Raw genomic sequence first — 23,377 nt, forward strand, 5'->3', positions numbered from 1 at the left:
ATCTGCTAATTGGGTTATAATTAGTTCTCTAGCAAAAATAGTCATACCTTTAATCGTTCTCGCTTTAATATGATTAGCGAGGAGTTGACTTATCACAAATAAATATGGAGAGACAGGGCAACCCAGCCTAATCCCTCTAGACAAATAAACTGTTGCTGTTCTTATAAATAGCTTTAATTGCAGAAGTGAAAATATTTCCAAACCAAAATTTTATAAGGGAATGAAAAATAAACTGATACTCTAAGGAGTCAAAGGTCTTACAGAAATCAAGAAAAATAATTAACCCATTATCTTCTTTAAATTCAGGATAATCCAAAATATCTAAAACTAATCTAATGTTGTTTGTGATATGCCTATTTCTCATGAGGCTAGTTTGTGTTCTTTCGATAACCGATTCTTATACAGCTTTGGGTTTAAGCAAATACCATGGCAAATCATTTATAATTATTGTTTAGTAAACTAATTGACAGACAGTGTAATTTTGCTTAGGGTATTTAGGGTATTTTTTTCAAATAATTATCTGCCTTTATCACCTCCTCTACAGAAAATGGCATATCAAAAAGTATGTAAAAAGTATATCAAAATATTTTTATTTTTGTCAAGTTTTCACTTCTATAGAACTTTAAAAATCATGAGATACGTTTTGAGAATAATTGGATCCGAATTTTTTTTTTTCAATAAAAATTCACAACAGTAATTGGGAATTAGTTTACGGTACTTTGCTACAATCTCATTCACATTTAATTTACTAATGTTGTTATTAATATGGTGTCTCTCTAAATTAAAAAAGTACTGTGAATTTTGTTCTCCACCTTCGAGTCATCGCCTCACTGAATGAACAAACGCATCTTTCTTTCTGTAGGTTATCTAGTTTGATTTGTAGATCTGATAATAGTAATTTTTCTTCATTCAATACATTGTCTGGGCATTTTTTTGTTAATTTTGTTATTTCAACAACAATGCCGGTTTCTTCAGCTCTTTTGCATTTGGCTATAAAGCTACAAAATTTTCTTAAATATTTCGTGATCTCAAATTTCTGAAAAAAAAAATACATATTGATCCACCGATTACTTTTTAACTTCATTATATAGCAGTAGTGAATTGTTAAGTTTCCAATACAATCAAAAACCTTGATTGATGTCTAAATGTCTTCTGTAACAGTGTTGACAAATGAAATCAAGCTTGAGATGTCAGTCATTGATGTTGGGTGGGGTTTTAACATAAGGGCCATGGTTTGCCTTTAACTGGTTTGGGGGTGAAAATCACACATATAAAAAGTTAATTCCAGAAGTTGCTCTGTTGTTTTTTCTACTGGGTCCAGAAAGTAATCAGATTGGGCCCTAAACCTAATTTGTAAGTTGCTTTGGATAAAATTAATAAATGTAAAAGTAAAATTTGCTGGGTTTGACTGAATTGTAAAAGTAATGTAAAACAAAGTAATACATACTGTAGCAAAGCTCAACTCACAGTTCACAATGAAATTGGAAAGGCCCATGATCTCTTCAATTAAAAAAAAAAGTATAGGGAAATGTACATATTGTTGATGACACTCTTTGATTCGTAAAGTATTGCAAAAACAACTCATGCTGCCATCATATATAAAACAATCAAATTATGAAAATATGTTGTTTTTTCTTTTTTGCTTGAATTAGAAAAATTAGTAAATCTACAATAAACGTTTGTGGAAACAATTCATAATTTATTTGCTTAATGTTTTTATTGCTACTACAATAAACAGTATTTGTTTACAGAGGACTTTTTAAATAATAATCATTTAGAATTTTTGCTAATATTAATTACTGTCTGGCTCCCCATTTTCCCAGGTTGTTTGGACTGAAATCAACCCATTGGATTTTGATTAAATTAATCTGACTTGTACAGGACTGTTATTATCCCTCACATATATAGACATTTTCCACTGCAGACTGCTTATCTTTTTCTGGGATGCAGACAAACAGGTGAAGTAAATCACAGAATTTATCCAGGGTCATAATTCTAATTTAATCAGAGTGTTCCGGGAAAACTTCTCTGAAATGAGTCAGTATATTTTTCTGTAATATTTACGGACATTATTAGAATTATCATTCTTGGCTGTTTATAACTGCATATTTCTCTATTCTGATTCATGTAATGCATTCAAATATAATTCTACATGTCAGGTAATTAAGGCTAGTGAACCAAAACTTTGATAAAACAGTATTGGTATTTAGTCCAGATTTTCAAATAGTTGTATCTCAGCCAAATATTGTCCTACTAACAAACCATATCAATGGAAAGATTATTTATTCAGATTTCAGATTATCTATTAATCTCAATTTCTGCCACCGATATATATATATATATATATATATATATATATATATATATATATATATATATTTAGTTGTTTATATCCTACACAGAGGAGAAAAAAAACATGTTAATGGGAGATATTTGGTCTTCTACAAGCACAGGATTTGCAGTCTTCAGATTCCCAGCATGTCTCCAGTCACCTGACACCCCAACAGAGCGTTCCCATCACACACACACTGAGACAGGCCGTCTGCTGAAACACACACACCTTGCAAACTCATATCACTGTAAAATAACATGGAAAGCACCAACTTGCAGAACATCTGATGAGAAATATTTTGATAGTTGAATATTGTCTCACGTTTCTGAGAGCGGACCCATGACGCCGCCTTCATGGCCACAAACTGCCACTCCTCCTGCTGATCTGATTTAAATGCATATAACCAGATGAGAGCGAGGACGGTGGCCCACACTGACCCGTCCACCTGAAACACAAGCACACCTCTAATACACGCACACACTGAACCAATCAGAAACCTATCTGTGGATATGACATCATATGTCCTACCTGTGCTGTTTTCTGATTGGTCACTTCGTCCTCTGTCTTCCCAAACACAGCAGCCAATGGAGCGTTGAGCTCCCAGCATCCCGTGGCCTTCTGAAGAGAGACCAGTTGGAGCACAGGGTCCTTCAGGGGCTCAGCTTCTGCTGAAATGCACAGATCATTCAGACAGAAGTCATCGAAACATCCATAGCAGCATTCTGATAGGTTTATGATTAAAGCATATAAATCAAATGAAATAAAGCGTCATTCAGACAGGATTTTTTTTTTTTTTTTTTTTTGACGCATCTATAAACAGATGCCAGTAGTGTTTCTTTTTCAATGCTCTGGAACACTGTCACAGAGCAAGTTTTTGCCATTTGTAAAGTTAAATGTCAGCACAGCACCTGAGGCAGGTAGACCCGCGGTGATGACATCATCGTCCACATGCTGTGATGTCATTTGACATTTAAAATCAAACTGTAAAATATTTCATTTACGCACTTCAGAAAAAGAAAACAATTCTAACCCAATACAACCCTGACTGATTAAATTTCTATGAAAAAAAAGCATGATAATAAATACAATAAATAAAATCCGCATATTATAATATACTTTTCTCTTTTTATTCTCCTGTCATTTGAATTACATGAAGGAAACCTTTGACCTATTGTTAAGTCCCTCTCTTCCTACACAGATGGGCCAATGGCAGTCGAGTATCAATTGCACGGGGAGCGCGGTCATGCCAAATTCTGCATCCTGCCAGATTATGCATCCCCTAGTATTGGTAGATAAAGAGTAAGTATGGGCGAGGGGTCAGGATTAGGGGTGATGATGTGATTAGCCAATCAGGAAGCAATTTCAGAATGGGGGTGAATAATCTGGCAGGGGTGCAGAATTTGGCACATCAGCCGAACTCAGACATCTGTATGTTTCAGTGTCATAGAGAAACATTGGAAGATCTGAAGCTTGCATTCGTTTCATGGTGTTTATGCTGCAAAAATGGAAAAACCATATGCCTGCAGTACTAGTAAAACTGATTCCAGGTATCCTGTGAGGATGGGAAATGGAATTAATTTTATTCCATTTCCTAAACTCAAACAAAACAGAGCGAAATGTCCCCAAGCATTCAACCCCAATAAAAATATAAAAGAAAACCTTCATTTTCTGGTTGTCATACTCTCATTAAGTTACACTTTTCATTTGCTCAAGCAGAACATTAATGTCATCTTGTGCTTCAGCAAAGTATCTCTGGTTATAACTAGCTAAAGTTAAAGTTAGCGAGTTCATGCTAACGTACAAACCTAAATAACAGACTATTCTCGCATCCGGTACAGTGTAGGCCAAAAACACACAAACGAAGGTCTACATTTCACTTCATATTAAACTGGTTAAATGTAAATCAATTTAATAATATGAGACTTCTCCCACTTGCATTGTGGTCTGTAAACACTGCTTGCAAATGAATCATGTTAAATGATCGAGAATTACCAACCATGTATATTTTTAAATCTTGTATATATCCCTGTATGGCATATTCAATTTCCACTTGAATGGTGGTCCTTCTGTGTCCAAAATGGTTCAAAAACATCTTGTGACAAGGTTTTCACATTGACAGCTCTCATTGCAAGACAGTGAGCAGCGGGGCAGGGCTTATCCGTAGATCAAATGTTCCTTTCAAGTTCTAATCTGACGTACATCAACATGCAGGGTTCATATAAGGTGCTATGATTGAAGGAATTCAAATTCAAAAGCATCTCAGTATCTAATGCATAATATAATGTCTCCATGTACAATTAATCCTGTCTGATTTAAGGCATTGTTTACAAAACCTAAGGCTGTTTTGTTAGACTTACTCTGTTCTGACTCATCCTCACATTCAATCATCGAGTTGGACGAGTCCATGCAATATTCTAATTCTAAAAAAATAATCATTCAAAGAGTGACATACAAAATAAGGCTATTAGATTGAGAAAAAAAAATCTTAGTGAAGTGGCTGTATATTTCTCTTACGCATTAGAGAATCAAATGCCATTTGGGGAGCCATTGCTGAGAAAAGAGAGGGAAAACCCAGGGCTTGTTAAAGTCATAAGCTAAAACAATCATTCAATGAGTGGCAAAATTAGATTGGAAAAACAACAACATTAACATAAGACATGTTCAGTGAAGTGTTGCTGTCTGTGCATTTCTCTTACGCATTGCAGAACAAAATGCCATTTGGGGAGCCATTGCTGAGAAAAGAGAGGGAAAACCCAGGGCTTGTTAAGGGCATATGCTAAAACAATCATTCAATGAGTGACAGGATAAAAGACAAGTAGATGAAAAAAAACATTTAAAAATAAGCCCATTTCAGAAAAATACCCGCAGAACATTTTCTTTTACACGCTACAGCACTTTGGGAGCTAAGTATGCTAATAAATCAGAGAAAATAAGATACTGTATAAGAAAAAAAAAAAAGAAAAAAAAACATATCTGACAATCACAAACAAAAAACAGTCACACCAAACCAGCTATTAACGAAAAAACACATGACTAAAATATATCTCATGTCATCCAAAAACTGAAAAATTTATTGATTGACCACTCTTATTTTTTGAGTGATTAACTTCATGTATTGGTACTGAAAAACCCACATATTTGTTTTTCTATTCTTTGTGTCATGGCCCACATCTAAACCTCAATATCTGATATAATGTGCTATAATTTAATAATCGGCTCTTAATAAGTTTCATTCCAAGGAGCTATGACTGTCCTGAGCTGAGATATTGAGGTCTATATAAAAATCTGCATGACTAAATCAGGTGCTTTTTCTATAACCTTACATAGAGGTAATCACTTAACAAACAAATTTAGAAAATGTAAAATAGTTAAACAACCTTTGCTGGGTTGCTTGAGATGGACTGAACCATGAAAAGAATAAAGTAGGTTATTTCTTACCACACATTCTCATAGGTTGACAATGCAACGCAGACCTCTGAAACATATCTAATAAAGAATTGAATTTCACATGTTGATTATGTGTATACAACAAATTATTATGCATGTCTAACTACTATGTGACAGGAAAACTGATTATGAAATCATCCTTGTGATCCAGCTTTGTCCAGTCCTCATCCTGGAGTTCCAATGACCTGGAGAGTTTAGTTCCGACCTGCTCCTCTTTCAGCAGGTCCAGATGTGTTTAATTAGGATTACAACTCAACTCTGCAGGACAGTGGCACTCCAGGATCAGGGTTGTTCTAAACAGAGAGTAAATCAGTGAATACATGTGTACACACACACACACACACAAAGAACTTACGTGCTACTGGCACTCTCCTCTGCAGCAGTGGTCCTTTCACAGTCTGATTGTGGTCTTTATTAATGCCGATGAAGGCTGTATGAGCACTACTCACTCCTGCCTGAACACTGAGCTCCACAATCCTTTTCCTGATGTTCTCTGCGTCTGCTCCTCCGGCTCGTTCCTCCAGCTCCAGAGAGCGGATCACAGACCGTGCTCCCAGCCGGTGGATCGTCAGTCTACAACAAACATAAATCTATAAATACATTCTTTACCGTCAGAGACGCAGCCAGGCGTCACAAATGTGATCACAAACATGCATTTTGGCTCAGTTCTCTTCTTTATACTGATCCATGTCTCATCTATAATTGTCCGATCAATGCCAAAACAACCAATAAAATCAATAGTAAAAAAAAAATAATTGGGAAGACCATGTTCAAAAGCACAATAACATAATTTTTACACAACCAAAAAAACCATTAAAAAGAAACATATTCCTCAATTTAAACTGAAGAAATCACCACTCCTCTGATGATCAAGAGCAATGTCCTATTCATGAACGAGCAGATTCTGTCCCATGAACCGGTTGAAACCTCTGTGTGTGTGTGTGTGTGTGTGTGTGTGTGTGTGACTGCTCTTGTTTTTGTGACATATCAGGACTCAACTCTGTATAATGACATGGGTATGACACAGGTATTACAAGGAGAGGGTGACTTATGAGGACATAACCCATGACCCCATTTTTCAAAACGCTTATAAATCATACAGAATGAGTTTTTTTGAGAAAGTAAAAATGCACAAAGTTTCCTGTGAGGGTTAGGGTTAGGTGTAGGGTTGGTGTAGGGCCATAGAATATACAGTTTGTACAGTATAAAAACCATTACACCTATGGGATGAACACACTTTACACAAAAACAAACGTGTGTGTGTATGTGTATGTGTATGTATGTATATATATATATATATATATATATATATATATATATATATATATATATTACCCTGTGTCCTCCATTGGTTTAAGAGTAAACTGAAGCTGGTTAGTCACTGGTTGATCTTTCAGCTTGTATTTCAGGGTCACAGCTCCTTCCTTCTTTCCTGAACTCTATGATGTGGAAGAAAGAAAAAGTAACATATTTGATGATTAAGGATTTTACAGGGCAACTGTTTAAATTAAAATTAGTGACCACATGTATCATACAGCAAGCAATTTATCTAATGGTACCAGATGTGACAAAATCAATCACAAATCACAGCCAATCAGAAGAATATGTGGGCGGAGCCTCTCTTCAAATTCACTGCTTTCTCTAGCTTGTGAGCTTCTTTGTTCATGTTCTCTTTATATTTTTTAAAATCTTTGGTAAAATTCATATCCATAACGCTTTCGTTTTGGCTATTAGTCACATTCAATCATAAACTCAATTAAACCCTTTTAACATGTAATGATCAGTATCTCAGATGATCATTCAGTCCCAACATTTGAATTTCGTGACTTTTTCTAAATTGTTTCAGCTGCAAGTCGCAAAAACGATAACAGTTTCAGAAACAATGTTCTGACGCTTGTTGTGTATCGCGGTCACAGTTAGTTAAGACAAAACTCTGATTTACATGGAAAATATGTAATCTATTTAGGGCTGTCCCCGACTAAAAATGTTTCTAGTCAATTAATAGCCCTTCATTTAACTAATCACGTTTATATTAATTTAAATATATACTTATTACTAATTAAACTAATTCTAATACTAATTGGTGTTTTCTGCGTCAGTGTTGGCACCAAAGATGAAGTGGAAGATACTAACTTACCATTTCCACAGTGACGCCTTCAGAGAGAAATGCACCTTTCATAGCGATTACATAATCAGACAGTTTTTGTTTTTGATTTCAGTTGGTTTGTTTTAAAGTAGACATTTCGAGCCTTCTATACATATATATCTCATGTCTGTGAGGCAAGTAGCCTTTACAAGTTTCGCTTAATTTTTTAAACCCTTCACGCAAATGGCAGAAAGCGTATCCAAATCGTTCTCTTTGTTTTAAAAAAAGCACAACGTTTTTTTGGTATTGTGGGTGTGTGCACAAATAAAAGTAGACCCTTCACAGTTTCGAATGAAGTTTTACTCTCTGTATCTGTAATACTCTTCTGTGTTTTTTTACTGTTATCAGGAAAGCAATGTCAGTGATCTAGCCATGCAGTAGTGCACTGACAGCTTTCACACTCGATATGTGCTTAAAACCCACAGGAGTGCCTCAGTGATAGATGTGTGAAAGTACTCGGGTTACACCGTAGTTTAAATGCAGCAAAATTAAATGGCCAGTAAAACAAAGCCAGAATACCGTATCTCAAGGCCGGCACAGTAACCTTAATACTGACGCACGGCTAAACAAAGACAGACAAAGCACTGTAACTCAATTTTAGCATTTCAAAACTATGTTTAAGAGTGGTAACTGCTGTTATACAGTGTTTCTGCCTTGATTTCTTCTGGGCTTTTCCAAGTAACTGTTAAGACAACCCATTGATTTCTTGCAAAAACGACAAAACTGAATCATGGACGAAATCCACCAAAAACGAAGTAACAGCCTTTCGCCTTTGCACGGCAGAATACATATTTTGTTGACTAAGCCTCTTCTGGACGACCAACGGTTAGTTGACTATTGGAGGGCGGCCCTACTTTTAACACATCTCAGTGTCACATCACATCTAGGTTAGGACAAATACATTTTCTTAAATCCCAAAGCCACTCAAAAACAGCTGACATGTTAGATTCAGTTTGCATCTGGTGGTTGTTGACCCCTTGGTTTATATGAATGACGCTGGTCTCCAAAAGACCATTAGTTAAAACCATTCAAAGCTTTCACCTGTCCTTTAATCTGAGCGTAGATAAGCGCCCTCTGACCCTGGAACAGAGTATTGATGGATGGAGACAGCATGTCCACCGTCACACCCTCGGGAACGGTCCAGTCCACAGAGATATTATCCACGGCCGGCTGGAGAGCAAACCTGAGCGACTGCATCACCTGACGGAGGAGAGAGGCTGGTACATACACACCCTAAATATCTTATGCTGACTCTGTCCAGTCAGTTGCCACAGTAGGTCTTACTTTGGGCTGCATGCGGTCAGTGCCTGTGATGAACTGAGCGTGACCAGAACCTTCTCTGGCCATTCCTGTGATGAGAGCCGTACTCGCACCCTCACCGATCCCGAAGGAGAAACACCTGCAAACACAAGAGCAGCTCCAGTGCTGAGCGCCTGACATGAGATCAGTAAATGAGGAGGACTGAGACGAGTGAACGCACCTGTGAGAGTAAACGTGACTCTTCACCAGATCCAGCACCTCCTTAGTGTTCCACACCTCTCCATCGGTGAACATGAACAGCTGAGAGAGAGGAAGAGAGAGGAGTAAATGATCTCTGTTTGTTTTCCTGAAGGAATCTGTGAGAGTGTGGCTGTGCTGTACCTGTCGAGGGTGATCTGGGTAACAGGGCTGACTGTAGATGTGTTTAAGCGGCTGTAGGATCTCTGTGCCGCCCATGTCTGCGCTCATGCTCTTCACTCTCTTCAGAGCCTCTTCCATCGTGTCCTCGCTGTACACAACACTCTGACTGCAACGACACACACCACAGTCTCTCACAAAACCACAGCTAACCCACACAAAGTCACTCCTGAAGATTAATTAACATTAGTTACTGACGGAAAGAAGGACTCGAAGTGAGATCCGAATCCGTAGATGTTGAAGTAGCATCCCATGGGCAAACTCTTCAGCAGCAGAAGCAGCGTGTCCTGGAGACACACATGTGCAGATGAGCACGCAACTCAATACACTCAGATTAATGCATCATGTCTGAAATCCTACATCTTACTCTTGCACTTTCGATGCGCATCTGTGCGTCATTCCCATGATGCATCTTGCAGTCCATACTGCCTGACCTGTCAACCACAAAAATGAACTCGCCCCGAGACGCCAGTGATGACATCACATCTGCAGGGAACTCTGGGTACAGACTGATCATGAGCGCTGGGTCGCCCATCAGAGAACCTGCAACATTTACATTTATTAATTTGGCAAATGTTTTTATCCAAAGCGATTTACAGTTAAGAAATACGATTTATACATTTATAAAACGATGGCAGTAAACATGAGAAGTGCCCGTTATACAAGGTTTTAATCATCGTTCAAAATGGTAAATCCAGGACAGGCAGGCAAAAAGGATATTAAGAGAACAGAAAGAGAGAAGGCATAGATTTTTTTTGTTAGATGCTCATGGAAGAGATGAGTGTCAGTTGTTTCCTGAAGATTGTGAGGGATTCGGCTGTTTGGATGGAGTTAGACAGTACTGTGGTAAAGGGGTGTAAATGGCCTGAATGCTGTATGAACTGTGTTAGACTGCGTGTCAGTCTCTATCCTGCAGAGTGGATCAAAACTACCTGAGCAACTAATCAAGCCCTGCATCACAACTTACATACAACCCGTCCTAAACATCACAAATCAGTTCACAAACTTCTAGAATCAAAACATTTTTTATTTTGGTGTAGGGCAAAATCAGTATTCTTTGATCAAATAGTGACATGAACACAAATAGTCAAATAATAGCCTTTATGAAGAAATTCTGCCAATTTTATACTGCAGTGTGATTCTCTCCTATGAACGGTCAATGGTTCGACTGGAACTGAGGTCTTATGATGTGTAGCATACAGTATGACATAGAAAAACAGATTTCACACAGCGTGACACCAATTATATCCAAAATCTTATTGGGATCATATTAATCATTCTGACAAGCAACAACTGTAAAGTACAGTAACAATCTGAGTTTACTGGCTTTAACTTACATTATACTTACACCAAACTGAATTCATGTACAAACAAAAGCATCATATCTTCCATGTTTCAATGTTATTTGCACAGGACGTTAGGGAGTTGTACCTGACGGAGCCGCAGACGCTCCTGCCTCCACGACAGCAGAGGGATGATGGGAATTTTCGTAATACAGAAACAGCTCCACATCCTTATCGAACCGGTGACCAGCAGTCAGATTCACCTACACACACACACCAGCATGCTTTTAGGCTTCTTGAAATTTAAACGTTAAGTGAATAAAAACTACACACACACACAGTCACTCAAACTCTCTCACAGACATACACACACACGCACACACACACAGTACCTTGGCGTGAGTGTGTTGCGCGTCGAGGAACTCCAGAGGATCCAGAGGGCAGCTGGACTCGAGTTTGGAGATACGGTCTGAAGATCTCACTTCAACACTCAGAGACAGAGTGTAAGGAATAATTGATGCTGAGGAAACTTCTGGAACACCAGCCTCTGAAACTTAGAGAACCACACAGACAAACAGAAACACTTTATAACACAGTATCAATCTAGAGCCCAACAGCAGCTTCCATTCTGACCAGAAGTGACTTGAGAATTAGGCTGGTTTAGGAACCAGCTGCTTGTTTGAGAAAATGAAAAGGATAGTGATAGTGAGGTGTAGCTGTTTTATTCCATCCAATTGCACAAACACACAGTGTGGGGGGGGGGGGGGGTCGGTTCTTGCTCAAGGGTCTCCCATCTGTCGTAGTATTGAGGGTGGAAGAGAGCACTGGTCATTCACTCCCGATAACAATTCCAGCTGACCTTTGGGTTACAAGTTCAACTCTCTAACCATTAGGCCACAACTGCCCCCACTCGTTATAAAAAGCTGTTTCGACTGCTGATCATTAAAGCACCAAACTACCCACAACTCTAATGTAAGATCCATGCATTACATTTCTGCAGTACTCCTACATGAGCGAAACACTGCTTAAGTAAGCTTTAAAATAATTCAGAGTTTATGAAAATTTCCTGATAATTTACTGATAATTTACGCCCCATGTCATCCAAGATGTTCATGTCTTTCTGTCTGCAGAAATAAAGGTTTCTGAGGAAAACAAAAATGCTTGTTTTGCACTAGCTATACATCACACATGACAATCAAGCTGGAAAGATCACGCGTGACACAGAAGCACAGACCCAGTGTTTTCAACCAACCCTCTTTTCTGAACAGAGCACACAGATGAAGAGGTGATTGCACGTGACCTTTCAAACGGGATTACGTCATGCGTGAATTTGTGGTTGCACACCGTTGAGCTAGTGCAAGATGTCTATTTGTGGTTATTTGCAACTAAAGACAGACAGACATAAACATCATGGATGACATTAGGGAGAGTAAATTATCAGAACAATTTTATTCTGGAAGTGAACTACTCCTTTAATTAGCCACTGCTGTGGCCTGTACAGGGTTATGATCTGGATTTATTCACCATCAATCAATACATGCTCTTTCCTGAAACCAGGTAATGATTACCTGCAGGTGTGTATCGTGGGTTGAGTACAGCGGGCAGACAGAAGCGCAGCGCATCATCGGCCTGGACACTGAGCTCCATGATGTAGACGATGGTGATGGAGGCATTCTGACCCGGAGACAAACAGCCCACACTAAGTTTGAACACATCTGAACTCTCCTCGCTCTCTTCCAGCAGAAACGCCTGCTGGCCCGAGCTCACAGCATCATCATACTGATCCCGCGCCTGTGAGAGACAAACTCATCCGTATCCACAAACTCAAAGACACAATCAGACAGCACTAGAGAAAGATGCAGGACTCACACTCTGTCTGTCCTGCACCTCGGCCACAATCTCCTGCTCTCCGATCCTGGCGCTGAAGTGACAGACCGCGGCGTCGGCGGGCAGCGGGAAGACGAACACGGCCTCCAGCGGACGCTCCTCCTCGTTCACATACTGCAGACAGGAGCGGACGGAGGCCACGTGATCCCGAACCTGCAGCTCCACCGAGATGCTCTTCAGAGGAACTGAGAGACAAACAGAAGACACACAAACATCTTCTTCAAAACAAACACATCTCAACTATACACAGTATGAAATATAAACAGTTTCACATTGTTTTTAAGAAAGAAGAGATATGTTTTTACCTGGTTCATTTTTTTCAGACACGAGACCACAGCAGTTCACCATGATGATGCTCTGTGAGAACAAATCATCTTTTACTACACATTATATTATATAACTTGTCTATTTAGACAATCTGTCATGATTACGTAATCTGCTCAAAAATAAACAGCTGCTGTATCAAGTTACACCGAAAGGTTGGACAAAATGTGATCATCAGGGGAATATTTCTCGATCACCAAGTAGATAGCTTCCTACTTCCTAATTCTTATAGCGATTGAATAGTCTACAGAGTAATGTTGTCCAGCAGAACATCTGTTCACTCTTCTCTAGAAAACTGACTGGCTTCTCTCCGGCATGATTTCACACGAGTGTCTTCAGACCTTCGAACTGTACATGAATTATGAATGTGTGTGGCCTTCCTAACTGAACTAATTTCCACAAATTGAACATAGAAATAAAAACAGAATAACAAAACAATAAGTTAAAACAATATGTGCAACCATAAAGTACTCTCTCAATATTGAAAGTGCAAAAAAGACCAAATTTTTCTTCCAGTATGATACAAAGAGATGCTTACAGCTAACCAGCCTTGTCTAAAGCCCAAAGTACCTGTATACTTCACTTTGGTACACTTACACTAGCGTATGCATACAGTCATATAAAGTAAACTCCATTTGATAGCGCCCCTGAACAGGTGGTCGACACATGTGCTCTAAAAAGCCCTCAATTTTTTCTTCCAGAAGTTGTGACTGATGAAATTGATGATTTTACTTTAACATAAATCTCTCACAAGTCAATGTGCATGTGCAACCTTCATGTAGAAAGCATGTGCAGTTACAAAAATCAGACGGTGCACACACTATTCTATTGATGAAATTTACATCACGTGAACTGTATGTGTGACCCTCACGTATGTGTAAAAATCAAAGTTTATTTTAGGCTTAGAGGATTATTTATACTTCTTCGTTGGACCTACTCCGTGGCCTCTACATGGTAGACTATGTGTCGGATTTGTACTTTATAGTTCTGCGTTGTTGTCCACATCAGTGTGAAGTTACACAAGCAGAACAGTAGTAGGCATTGTCCATGGGAATGTCACCTGTGTAAACCGATATTAAGCCAAAAGCAGCAGCAGCTTGTTGTCTACATTGTCAGAGAAATATCAGCAGTAATGCCGGCAAATAGACAGGGACTTTCGTTGCAGTTGTTGGTCCATCTTTGTTTTCACTGTAGTTAAATTGCAAGCAGAAATGCGATCCCATCACAGATTTATTTTTCTTTGACCTAAAGGTTTTCTTTGTCCTGAGGCTGATACGCTCTTGCACACTGCTCCCCAACACATCCATCATGAGCACAGTGTGTGTAGTCACTACTCTCAGAGGAAAATAAAGAGATCAACAGACATCCAGAGAGTAATATAAGACAATATAAGAGTTAATTTGAATTTTAAACTTAATAACAGGCCAGTGTTAGCCAATGTAGATCAGCTAGAATAGGAGTGAAGTGTGCCAAACGCTATGCAGCTGTACACCAATGAAAAGGGCAGGGCTTGGGTAGACGCAGATGAAAGAATGCTGATGTAGAGAGAGTTCATATCAGACTGAAATGAAAAAGAGGAGTTAAACATAACGCAGAGGTTTCTAACGATACTAGATGGAGCAATTAGTGAGCCAGTTATATTGCAAGTAAAGTCAGCGGGAACTTTGGTGTTAAGTGATCTCAGTTTTATCCATATTAAGTTTCAGAAAATTAGAGTAAGCCATGTTTTTATATCCAGAAATTTTATTTAAACAGAAGTTTTTTTTTGTCAATCTGGATGGATAGGGAAGGCCTGCATGACGTGTAAATTTGAATGTGATCAGCATAAAAATGATTGATAGTATCTGAACCAATGGTAAAATAAACAAAGACCCAAGAACGGCCCATTATAAATAATAGAAAAAATTACAAATATTGGAATAAGAACAAGTGAGGGATATAAATTATATATATATATATATATATATATATATATATGTGTGTGTGTGTGTGTGTGTGTAAAAAGTAAAACCTTAGAGACCCTTAAATACAGAAATGTTATGTAGACAAAAGAATACAAGAAGATGCTTAAATTTGAAGCCAGAATTGTTTTGAACCAAATATTTTAAACATTCAAACCTTCCCTTGAATATGGTTGTGTTAAGGATTTTCTACTGATATTTTCCACCTTATTTTTTCTTATGAATTTAAATTTAAGAGAGTCAATAGATTTACAAGCATTAGAATCAATGTAAAGTGGTATAGAAGGATAAACAAAGTGTGAAATACCTTCTGCCATAGATTGTAAGATCCCTCTGTTAATACACTCTGAATTTACATTGGGCAGAAACTAATTTAGGATGAAAATTCAGTGAAATTCTTTCCTGGGCAGATTTACAGATACAAATACCAAGATATTTAACAACATCCTTCACTAAAATTCTATCAACAGAAGTCACATCAGAATTATGAATAAACATTTCACTTTTAACTACTAATCCAGATGATTTAGAATTTTTTTTTTTAGACATCAAATTTACTTACCACAAATATTTAAATTTGGACACATAAAACACCAAACCCAAATTTAACTTAAGCTTTAAAAATAAGTGTTTAACTGTGTCAAATGCTTAAAGGGCACCACTACTAAACAAATCAGAATAATACAGTAAATCTAAAGTAAGGAGAATATTATTGGAGATATGTCGATTTTTCATAAAAGCGGTTTCTAAAATTTACGTCAGTCAAGTGTTTTAAATAAATCCTTCTGTGAGAAGATGTGTCTTCATGCGTTTATTAGTCACGTTAACCCTTCTGTTTATTCAGCGAGTACTGTAGGTGTTGCCTGGAGTTCTTCTGCGGGGTGTATTAGGATTTTCTCTGGCTAATCATGATTTATCTCCTTTGCGATTTAATTTTGATTAGTCATAATTCATGCAGACTTACCTTCTACGATTTGAAAGCACCTCTAAAACCTGCCCTGGCCCCTCATCTCTTGCTTGTTTCACTAGAGGCCATAATTTGTTGCAGATTACTTTTTTGGATTACCAAGGATAACGGTTTTGACATTCTCATTGTTAGATTAAGGGACACTTGCATCATGCAGATTACATCTCCATTTGTATTCATCCAGCTCCAACCAAGACTGCCAAAGAGATTAACTTTCTTTCGTCAGGGAAGAAACCATATTCTCCAGAGACGCAACTGTTTTAGTGACGTCTTCGGTTACATTGCCAAAGAACTCCACAGATGAGGAGAGGGAATTAACAGAAGGCATGTTCTCTTCAACCCACATTTCCACATAATGTAGCCTTGCCAATGATTCAAATAAAAAGGAAAAATTAAAACATACAGGTGCATCTCAATAAATTAGAATGTCGTTGAAAAGTTAATTTCGGTAATTCAACCCAAATTGTGAAAATTGTGTATAAAATAAATTCAATGCACACATACTGAAGTAGTTTAAGTCTTTGGTTCTTTTATTTGTGATGATTTTGGCTCACATTTAACAAAACCACCAATTCACTCTCTTAACAAATTAGAATACTTCAAACAACATTTTTAGTGAATTGTTGGCCTTCTGGAAAGTATGTTCATTTACTGTACATGCACTCAGTACTTGGTAGGGGCTCCTTTTGCTTTAATTACTGCCTCAGTTCGGCGTGGCGTGGAGGTGATCAGTTTGTGGCACTGCTGAGGTGGTCTGGAAGCACAGGTTTCTTTGACAGTGGCCTTCAGCTCATCTGCATTGTTTGGTCTCTTGTTTCTCATCTTCCTCTTGACAATAGCCCATAGATTCACTCTGGGGTTCAGGTCTGGTGAGTTTGATGGCCAGTCAAGCACACCAACACATGGTCATTTAACCAACTTCTGGTGCTTTTGGCAGTGGTGGGCAGGTGCCAAAATCTGGTGCCAAAATCTGGTGGAAAATGAAATCAGCATCTTCAAAAAGCTGGTCAGCAGAAGGAAGCATGAAGTGCTCCAAGAGTTCTTGGTAAACAGGTGCAGTGACTTTGGTTTTCAAAAAACACAAAGGATCAGCACCAGCAGATGACATTGCACCCCAAATTATCACTGACTGTGGAAACAAAACTTGCTCTCATCTGAAAAGAGGACTTTGGAGAAGAACAACAGTCCAGTTGTTCTTCTTCTTAGCCCAGGTAAGACTCCTCTGACGTTGTCTGTGGTTCAGTAAATCTCTTGACACGTCTGTGTGTGGTGCTCTTGATGCCTTGACCCCAGCCTCAGTCCATTCCTTGTGAAGTTCGCTCAAATTCTTGAATCTATTTTTCTTGACAATCCTCATAAGGCTGTGGTTCTCTCGGTTGGTTGTGCATCTTTTTCTTCCACACTTTTTCCTTCCACTCAACTCTCTGTTAATATGCTTGGATACAGCACTCTGTGAACAGCCAGCTTCTTTGTCAATGAATGTTTGTGGCTCCTTGTGAAGGGTGTCAATGATTGTCTTCTGGACAACTGTCAGATCAGTCTTCCCCATGATTGTGTAGCCTAGTGAACCGAACTGAGAGACCATTCTGAAGGCTCAAGAAACCTTTGCAGGTGTTTTAGGTTGATTAGCTGATTGACATTTCACCATTTAACACCCCCCCCCTCCCCGGGTGTGTCAGCATCAGATTTGGATCCATAGATGTAGCACAGTCATGAATGTCCATCACATCAGCCTGAGAAGAGTGCGCCATGCTTTCTATTTGATTGGCCATAGGTGAATGCGAAGAGAAACTATTGATATAATAATTCACATTAAAATGAGGTAAAACTGAGCTTTGCCCACTTACCTCACAAGCTACAGATAGGAGCATGTTAACACACCCAGGCTGCAGGCTTGCATTCTAGTGGTTTTGGTATAACATTAACTTACTGCTAATAAGGTGGTGCTTTCCCGAAATGTGAAAACATTGCGACCTAATCAATAGTTTCTAATTTACAGAAACTACAGCAGTGGAGCCCAACCCAGTGTTGCCAACTTAGCAATTTTGCTGCTAGATTTAGCAACTTTTTTTTTTCAAAAGGCACCTAGCAACAAATTAAGCTATTTAAAAAAAAAAAGGTTTTGACAATTTATCAACTTTTGTAAAGTGACTCAAATTATAAAAAGGCACATATTTTCATCTAAATTACACAAAAAGAAACCATTGAGCAGCTAGCATGCCAAGCAGCACATCAACCTGTAGAGAGATGGAGAAAGATGCCTGACAGTACAAACATCAAATCTGCATTAAGTTGCTAGTTCCAACTGATCTATAATATTTACACATTTATGAAACAGCATGTTATTAGATTGTACAGTTGTGGCCAAAGGTTTTGAGAATTACATAAATATTAGTTTTCAAAAAGTTTGCTGCTAAACTGCTTTTAGATCTTTGTTTCAGTTGTTTCTGTGATGTACTGAAATATAATTACAAGCACTTCATATGTTTCAAAGGCTTTTATCGACAATTACATGACATTTATGCAAAGAGTCAGTATTTGCAGTGTTGGCCCTTCTTTTTCAGGACCTCTGCAATTCGACTGGGCATGCTCTCAATCAACTTCTGGGCCAAATCCTGACTGATAGCAACCCATTCTTTCATAATCACTTCTTAGAGTTTGTCAGAATTAGTGGGTTTTTGTTTGTCCACCCGCCTCTTGAGGATTGACCACAAGTTCTCAATGGGATTAAGATCTGGGGAGTTTCCAGGCCATGGACCCAAAATTTCAACATTCTGGTCCCCGAGCCACTTAGTTATCACTTTTGCCTTATGGCACGGTGCTCCATCGTGCTGGAAAATGCATTGTTCTTCACCAAACTGTTGTTGGATTGTTGGAAGAAGTTGCTGTTGGAGGGTGTTTTGGTACCATTCTTTATTCATGGCTGTGTTTTTGGGCAGAATTGTGAGTGAGCCCACTCCCTTGGATGAGAAGCAACCCCACACATGAATGGTGTCAGGATGCTTTACTGTTGGCATGACACAGGACTGATGGTAGCGCTCACCTTTTCTTCTAAGGACAAGCCTTTTTCCAGATGCCCCAAACAATCGGAAAGGGACTTCATCGGAGAATATGACTTTGCCCCAGTCCTCAGCAGTCCATTCACTATACTTTCTGCAGAAGATCAATCTGTCCCTGATGTTTTTTTTTGGAGAGAAGTGGCTTCTTTTCTGCCCTTCTTGACACCAGGCCATCTTCCAGAAGTCTTGTCCTCACTGTGCGTGCAGATGCGCTCACACCTGCCTGCTGCCATTCCTGAGCAAGCTCTGCACTGGTGGCACTCCGATCCCGCAGCTCAATCCTCTTTAGGAGACCATCCTGCCGCTTGCTGGATTTTCTTGGACGCCCTGAAGCCTTCTTTACAAGAATTGAACCTCTTTCCTTGAAGTTCTTGATGATGCTATAAATTGTTGATTTAGGTGCAATCTTAGTAGCCACAATATCCTTGCCTGTGAAGCCATTTTTATGCAACGCAATGATGGCTGCACGCGTTTCTTTGCAGGTCACCATGGTTAACAATGGAAGAACAATGATTTCAAGCATCACCCTCCTTTTAACATGTCAAGTCTGCCATTCTAACCCAATCAGCCTGACATAATGATCTCCAGCCTTGTGCTCGTCAACATTCTCACCCGAGTTAACAAGACGATTACTGAAATGATCTCAGCAGGTCCTTTAATGACAGCAATGAAATGCAGTGGAAAGGTTTTTTTGGGATTAAGTTAATTGTCATGGCAAAGAAGGACTATGCAATTCATCTGATCACTCTTCATAAAATTCTGGAGTATTTGCAAATTGCTATTATAAAAACTTAAGCAGCAACTTTTCCAATTTTCAATATTTATGTAATTCTTAACTTTTGGCTACGACTGTATATATATATATATATAATTGTTGTTCAGTTAGGTACACTTAAAGAAACATATAGAAACATTTTCAAGAAACATCTAAAGACTCATCTTTTTCGACAGCACTTAAACTAATACTAGCACTTTTCCTTTTCTTGTCTTTTCATTTATTAAATTTAAAAAAAAAAAAAACCTGGCTATGAGTTCTAGACTAGACTAACTGAGACTTGTCATGGCACTTGTATACTGTTGTTGTTCTCTTGTTGACCTGACTGCTTCTATTGTTCTCATTTGTAAGTCGCTTTGGATAAAAGCGTCTGCTAAATGATTAAATGTAAATGTAAATACTGAAGGTACTAGTCATTTTCTGCCAGGATGTTATCCTTCAAGTTGTAACCCTGTAATCTTAAAACCAAATATACAATGTGTAATTTAAAACGCAGGTAAAACACCTGTGAAAAATAAATATGGATTGTTCCTTCATATTAACAGTACATTGTATTCTATTTTTACAGACTTTTTTTGTAGCACACCAACTACCAATACACTGCTTAAATAACTGCTCAGAAAGTTTAGTTTTACTAGTTAATAAGAAAATAATGTGTTACTGTTCAATAATTAAATGTTGTAAGTAATCAGATCATAAAGATGTAACTTGTTACTTTCACAAATTAAAATAAATTGTATTATTTTTATGAACAAATAACAAAAAAATATATATTTCGCTGAGATTTTAGTAATCTTGTGTTTTCTACGTAAATAACGCTGTTTTGTGTAATGAGGCTTGTTTGAGAAGCAAAATCTGCACAGAACCGATCACAGGTGATCACCGCGAGATGCATGCCGGTTAGAAAAGTGTCCGAGTTACGTCCACCTTGCTCTGATGTCATGCTGACGTGTGCCAAAAAACTCTGGCAACGGCGAGGCGGCTGTGTCGGATTAGGGCCATTCACATATCACGACGTTTGAGCGCTCAAATTCGTTATTTCCAATGTAGGCGCGCGGTATGCGCTCATAATGGAAGCGACGCGGTCCCGTTTTTTCCAGGTGCGTCCGCACCGCATCGAGTTAAAAACATCTCAACTTTTCAGAATGCCGCAAGTGCACCGCGGGTCATGTGACAAGAACTAAACATTCAATGTTGAAAGCTCAGCCAAGATGAAGGAACAGCTGATCATAGTTGTATATGGATTGCCATTTTGAAATAAATTTAGTAGCAGAGCTACTGCAAGCGATTTTTAGTGCTGCAAATCCATTTATCCTTTGCTGAAATATCCGCGTCTTCATGGAGAGAGCGCGTCATTGTTGCTTAGCAACGGCAGACGCCTCAGGAGCGCTTCTGCCCGAGCGCTGTGGAAAGAAGGAGAAAGTCGAGCGCAGTTGCTCTCCACTGACTGCGCTGATCAAAAGCATGATGGGAAACGACTGACTGACGACATAGCTTCATGCTCATTGGCTGAGAATGTCAACTGATACATTTTCTCTTTATTCTAAGAATTAGATTACCCATTTATTTATTTATATTTACATACGAACTAAAAAACAAAACACGCCTAGTGAAGTTAAGAATTAGGACATGCGTTTATTTTATTTTACTTTTAATTAGAATTCTTCCTCGTAATTTTCACTTTATTCTATTGTATGTTTGTGTGAATTAATAAATCAATCCATTACAAATATACATGCACACATATCTAAATGGAGTGTTTAGCCATTATGCATTATCTTTGTGTGGTTTCATCTGAGAAGTGTCAGGGTCTGGCTTAAAACAAGGGAAGCAATTCTGAAGAATGTTTGCTACAAAACAGCTTTGACTTGCATAGTTTGGAAAAAAAATACTACGGACGTGATCTGCACATGATGACAAAACAGTGGTATTTCGATTACATCCTCTTCGTCTGCAATAAAAAAAAACGCGAACGCGATCTCCTCCATTGCTGACGTTTCCGGGTGACAAAACACGAGATTCAGGAAGTGTCCGACTTCAAAGGTCTTTTTTGACCCCTCCCCTTACTGCAGCCGCCTACATCTCAGGCGAGGCAAGCAGCTCAATCAAGCTTATGGTTATGCAACGACAACACAACGTCACTTCGCAACTCGTAGAAACAATTTCAGCTGAATTTAGCAATTTCAGCTGAAAACTATTTGGCAACACTGACCCAACCCTGTTTGTTCAGCTTGCTCAGGGTTGGGCTGCTCTCAGCAGTATTTAGGGATTTGGGCTGCTGTGAATGATTTTAGGTTATGTTGACAAGGCACGTTTTATCATGCGTATCTTCCAATCTGTTCTACGGTTTATTTTCAATAGGATCAAAGAACATTAGACTGAAATGACCTGAATATTGAGTCCGACTCCGTTCGTAAGTTATGCTGCTTTCCAGGCAGGTTTTTGTGCTCGTAAGTCACGATTTAAAACCACGACTAACGACTTTGTATCGTTCCAGGCAAGTCACGCCAAACTTTCTGAGCGCAAGCAATTGTAGATAGATTATTCATTTTATTGCAACGTTACGTTGTCCTAAAATAGTTCAACGTGTTCAAAAAGTTTTCAACGTGTAGCACTTGCATAAACAATGCATTCCGTAGGCATTATTCGTAGGAGCTGCCATTGTTGTTTCGCGTGCTGTGTGACGTCAGAACTCGGAGTAAATCAATCTAGTACGAGTTCACGGGTTTGACTGCCGTTCCAGTGCACTTTCACGGGTTTAAGGTTGGAAAAACTCTGGTTTAATAAGGTTGCCTGGAACGCGGCATTAATAAGACCGCTCACTGTAATTCTGCCTGCGCCATGATTAACCCGTTCAGTGCATGCGGCTAGCTTCGCTTGTTTACTGTTGGTCTGTCAGAGATACACTTTCCTGCTAAACGGGTTTGCATCAGTTCTCATTTCTGGATGTCTGAACAAGTCACTTGTTTTTCACCTACGGCTTGTGCTAAACGCTTAAACTTACAATTATTTACAAACTCTAGAGAATACACAAGACCAAAAAAGCCACTGATATTAACCATTAATATGTGTTTGTGTCTGCTGTCCAGCCCGTTTATCAGCTTTAAACACACAAGATTATAAAGTTATTCAATTTGAGCCACAGCTAAAGGAATGACAAATTATTCACAAGAATCGCAAAGCGATGAAAATGTTTCTTCTTTGCTCTTGTACAAAGTGAAAGTAAACCGAAAACAAGACTTACTGCCTTTAAAAGTCCTCGTTGTTTCAGTGGATCAGATGAAGATGGTGTTTGGAGAGAAAACGCAGAAATAGCTGCAGCTTTGGAAGGTGTGGCTCATGAATATTAAGTAGTTAACCTCTAAACTCTCTTAAAGGGATAGTTCACCCAAAAATGAAAATTCTGTCATCATTTACTTAGCCTCATGTCGTTCCAAACCTGTATGAGTTGCTTTCTTATGTTAAACACTAAAGATATTTTGAAGATTGCAGGTAATCTAACACTCAGTGGTTGCCATT

General features: G+C 38.6%; 1 protein-coding gene and 1 long non-coding RNA gene across 4 annotated transcripts; one reads left to right on the plus strand and one right to left on the minus strand.

Annotated features, from left to right (window-relative positions):
* Positions 1-1,678: 1,678 nt before the first annotated feature.
* Positions 1,679-23,235, minus strand: LOC132144889 (von Willebrand factor A domain-containing protein 5A-like). 3 transcript variants are annotated; one of them, XM_059555440.1, is made up of 17 exons: positions 23,103-23,235; positions 13,078-13,129; positions 12,755-12,957; positions 12,454-12,676; positions 11,278-11,438; positions 11,034-11,148; positions 9,970-10,145; positions 9,801-9,889; positions 9,567-9,711; positions 9,406-9,485; positions 9,210-9,324; positions 8,967-9,125; positions 7,115-7,218; positions 6,135-6,352; positions 2,861-3,000; positions 2,654-2,777; positions 1,679-2,542 (listed from the first exon to the last, which is right to left on the minus strand). In XM_059555440.1, exons 2-17 carry the CDS (start codon positions 13,118-13,120, stop codon positions 2,466-2,468), a joined length of 2,172 nt encoding a protein of 723 aa, XP_059411423.1. In that variant the 5' UTR covers positions 13,121-13,129; positions 23,103-23,235; the 3' UTR covers positions 1,679-2,465. The 3 variants fall into 3 exon arrangements, with proteins under 3 accessions (XP_059411423.1, XP_059411422.1, XP_059411425.1); XM_059555439.1 differs by having other exon boundaries at positions 1,679-2,545; XM_059555442.1 differs by lacking the exons at positions 1,679-2,542; positions 2,654-2,777; positions 2,861-3,000 and adding an exon at positions 5,591-5,818.
* On the plus strand, positions 5,352-5,673 carry LOC132144890 (uncharacterized). The gene is made up of 2 exons (XR_009434418.1): positions 5,352-5,558; positions 5,591-5,673. It is a non-coding gene; the product is annotated as an uncharacterized LOC132144890 (long non-coding RNA).
* Positions 23,236-23,377: the final 142 nt, after the last annotated feature.

Source organism: Carassius carassius, chromosome 8, assembly GCF_963082965.1.
Source record: "Carassius carassius chromosome 8, fCarCar2.1, whole genome shotgun sequence".
NCBI lineage: Eukaryota > Metazoa > Chordata > Actinopteri > Cypriniformes > Cyprinidae > Carassius > Carassius carassius.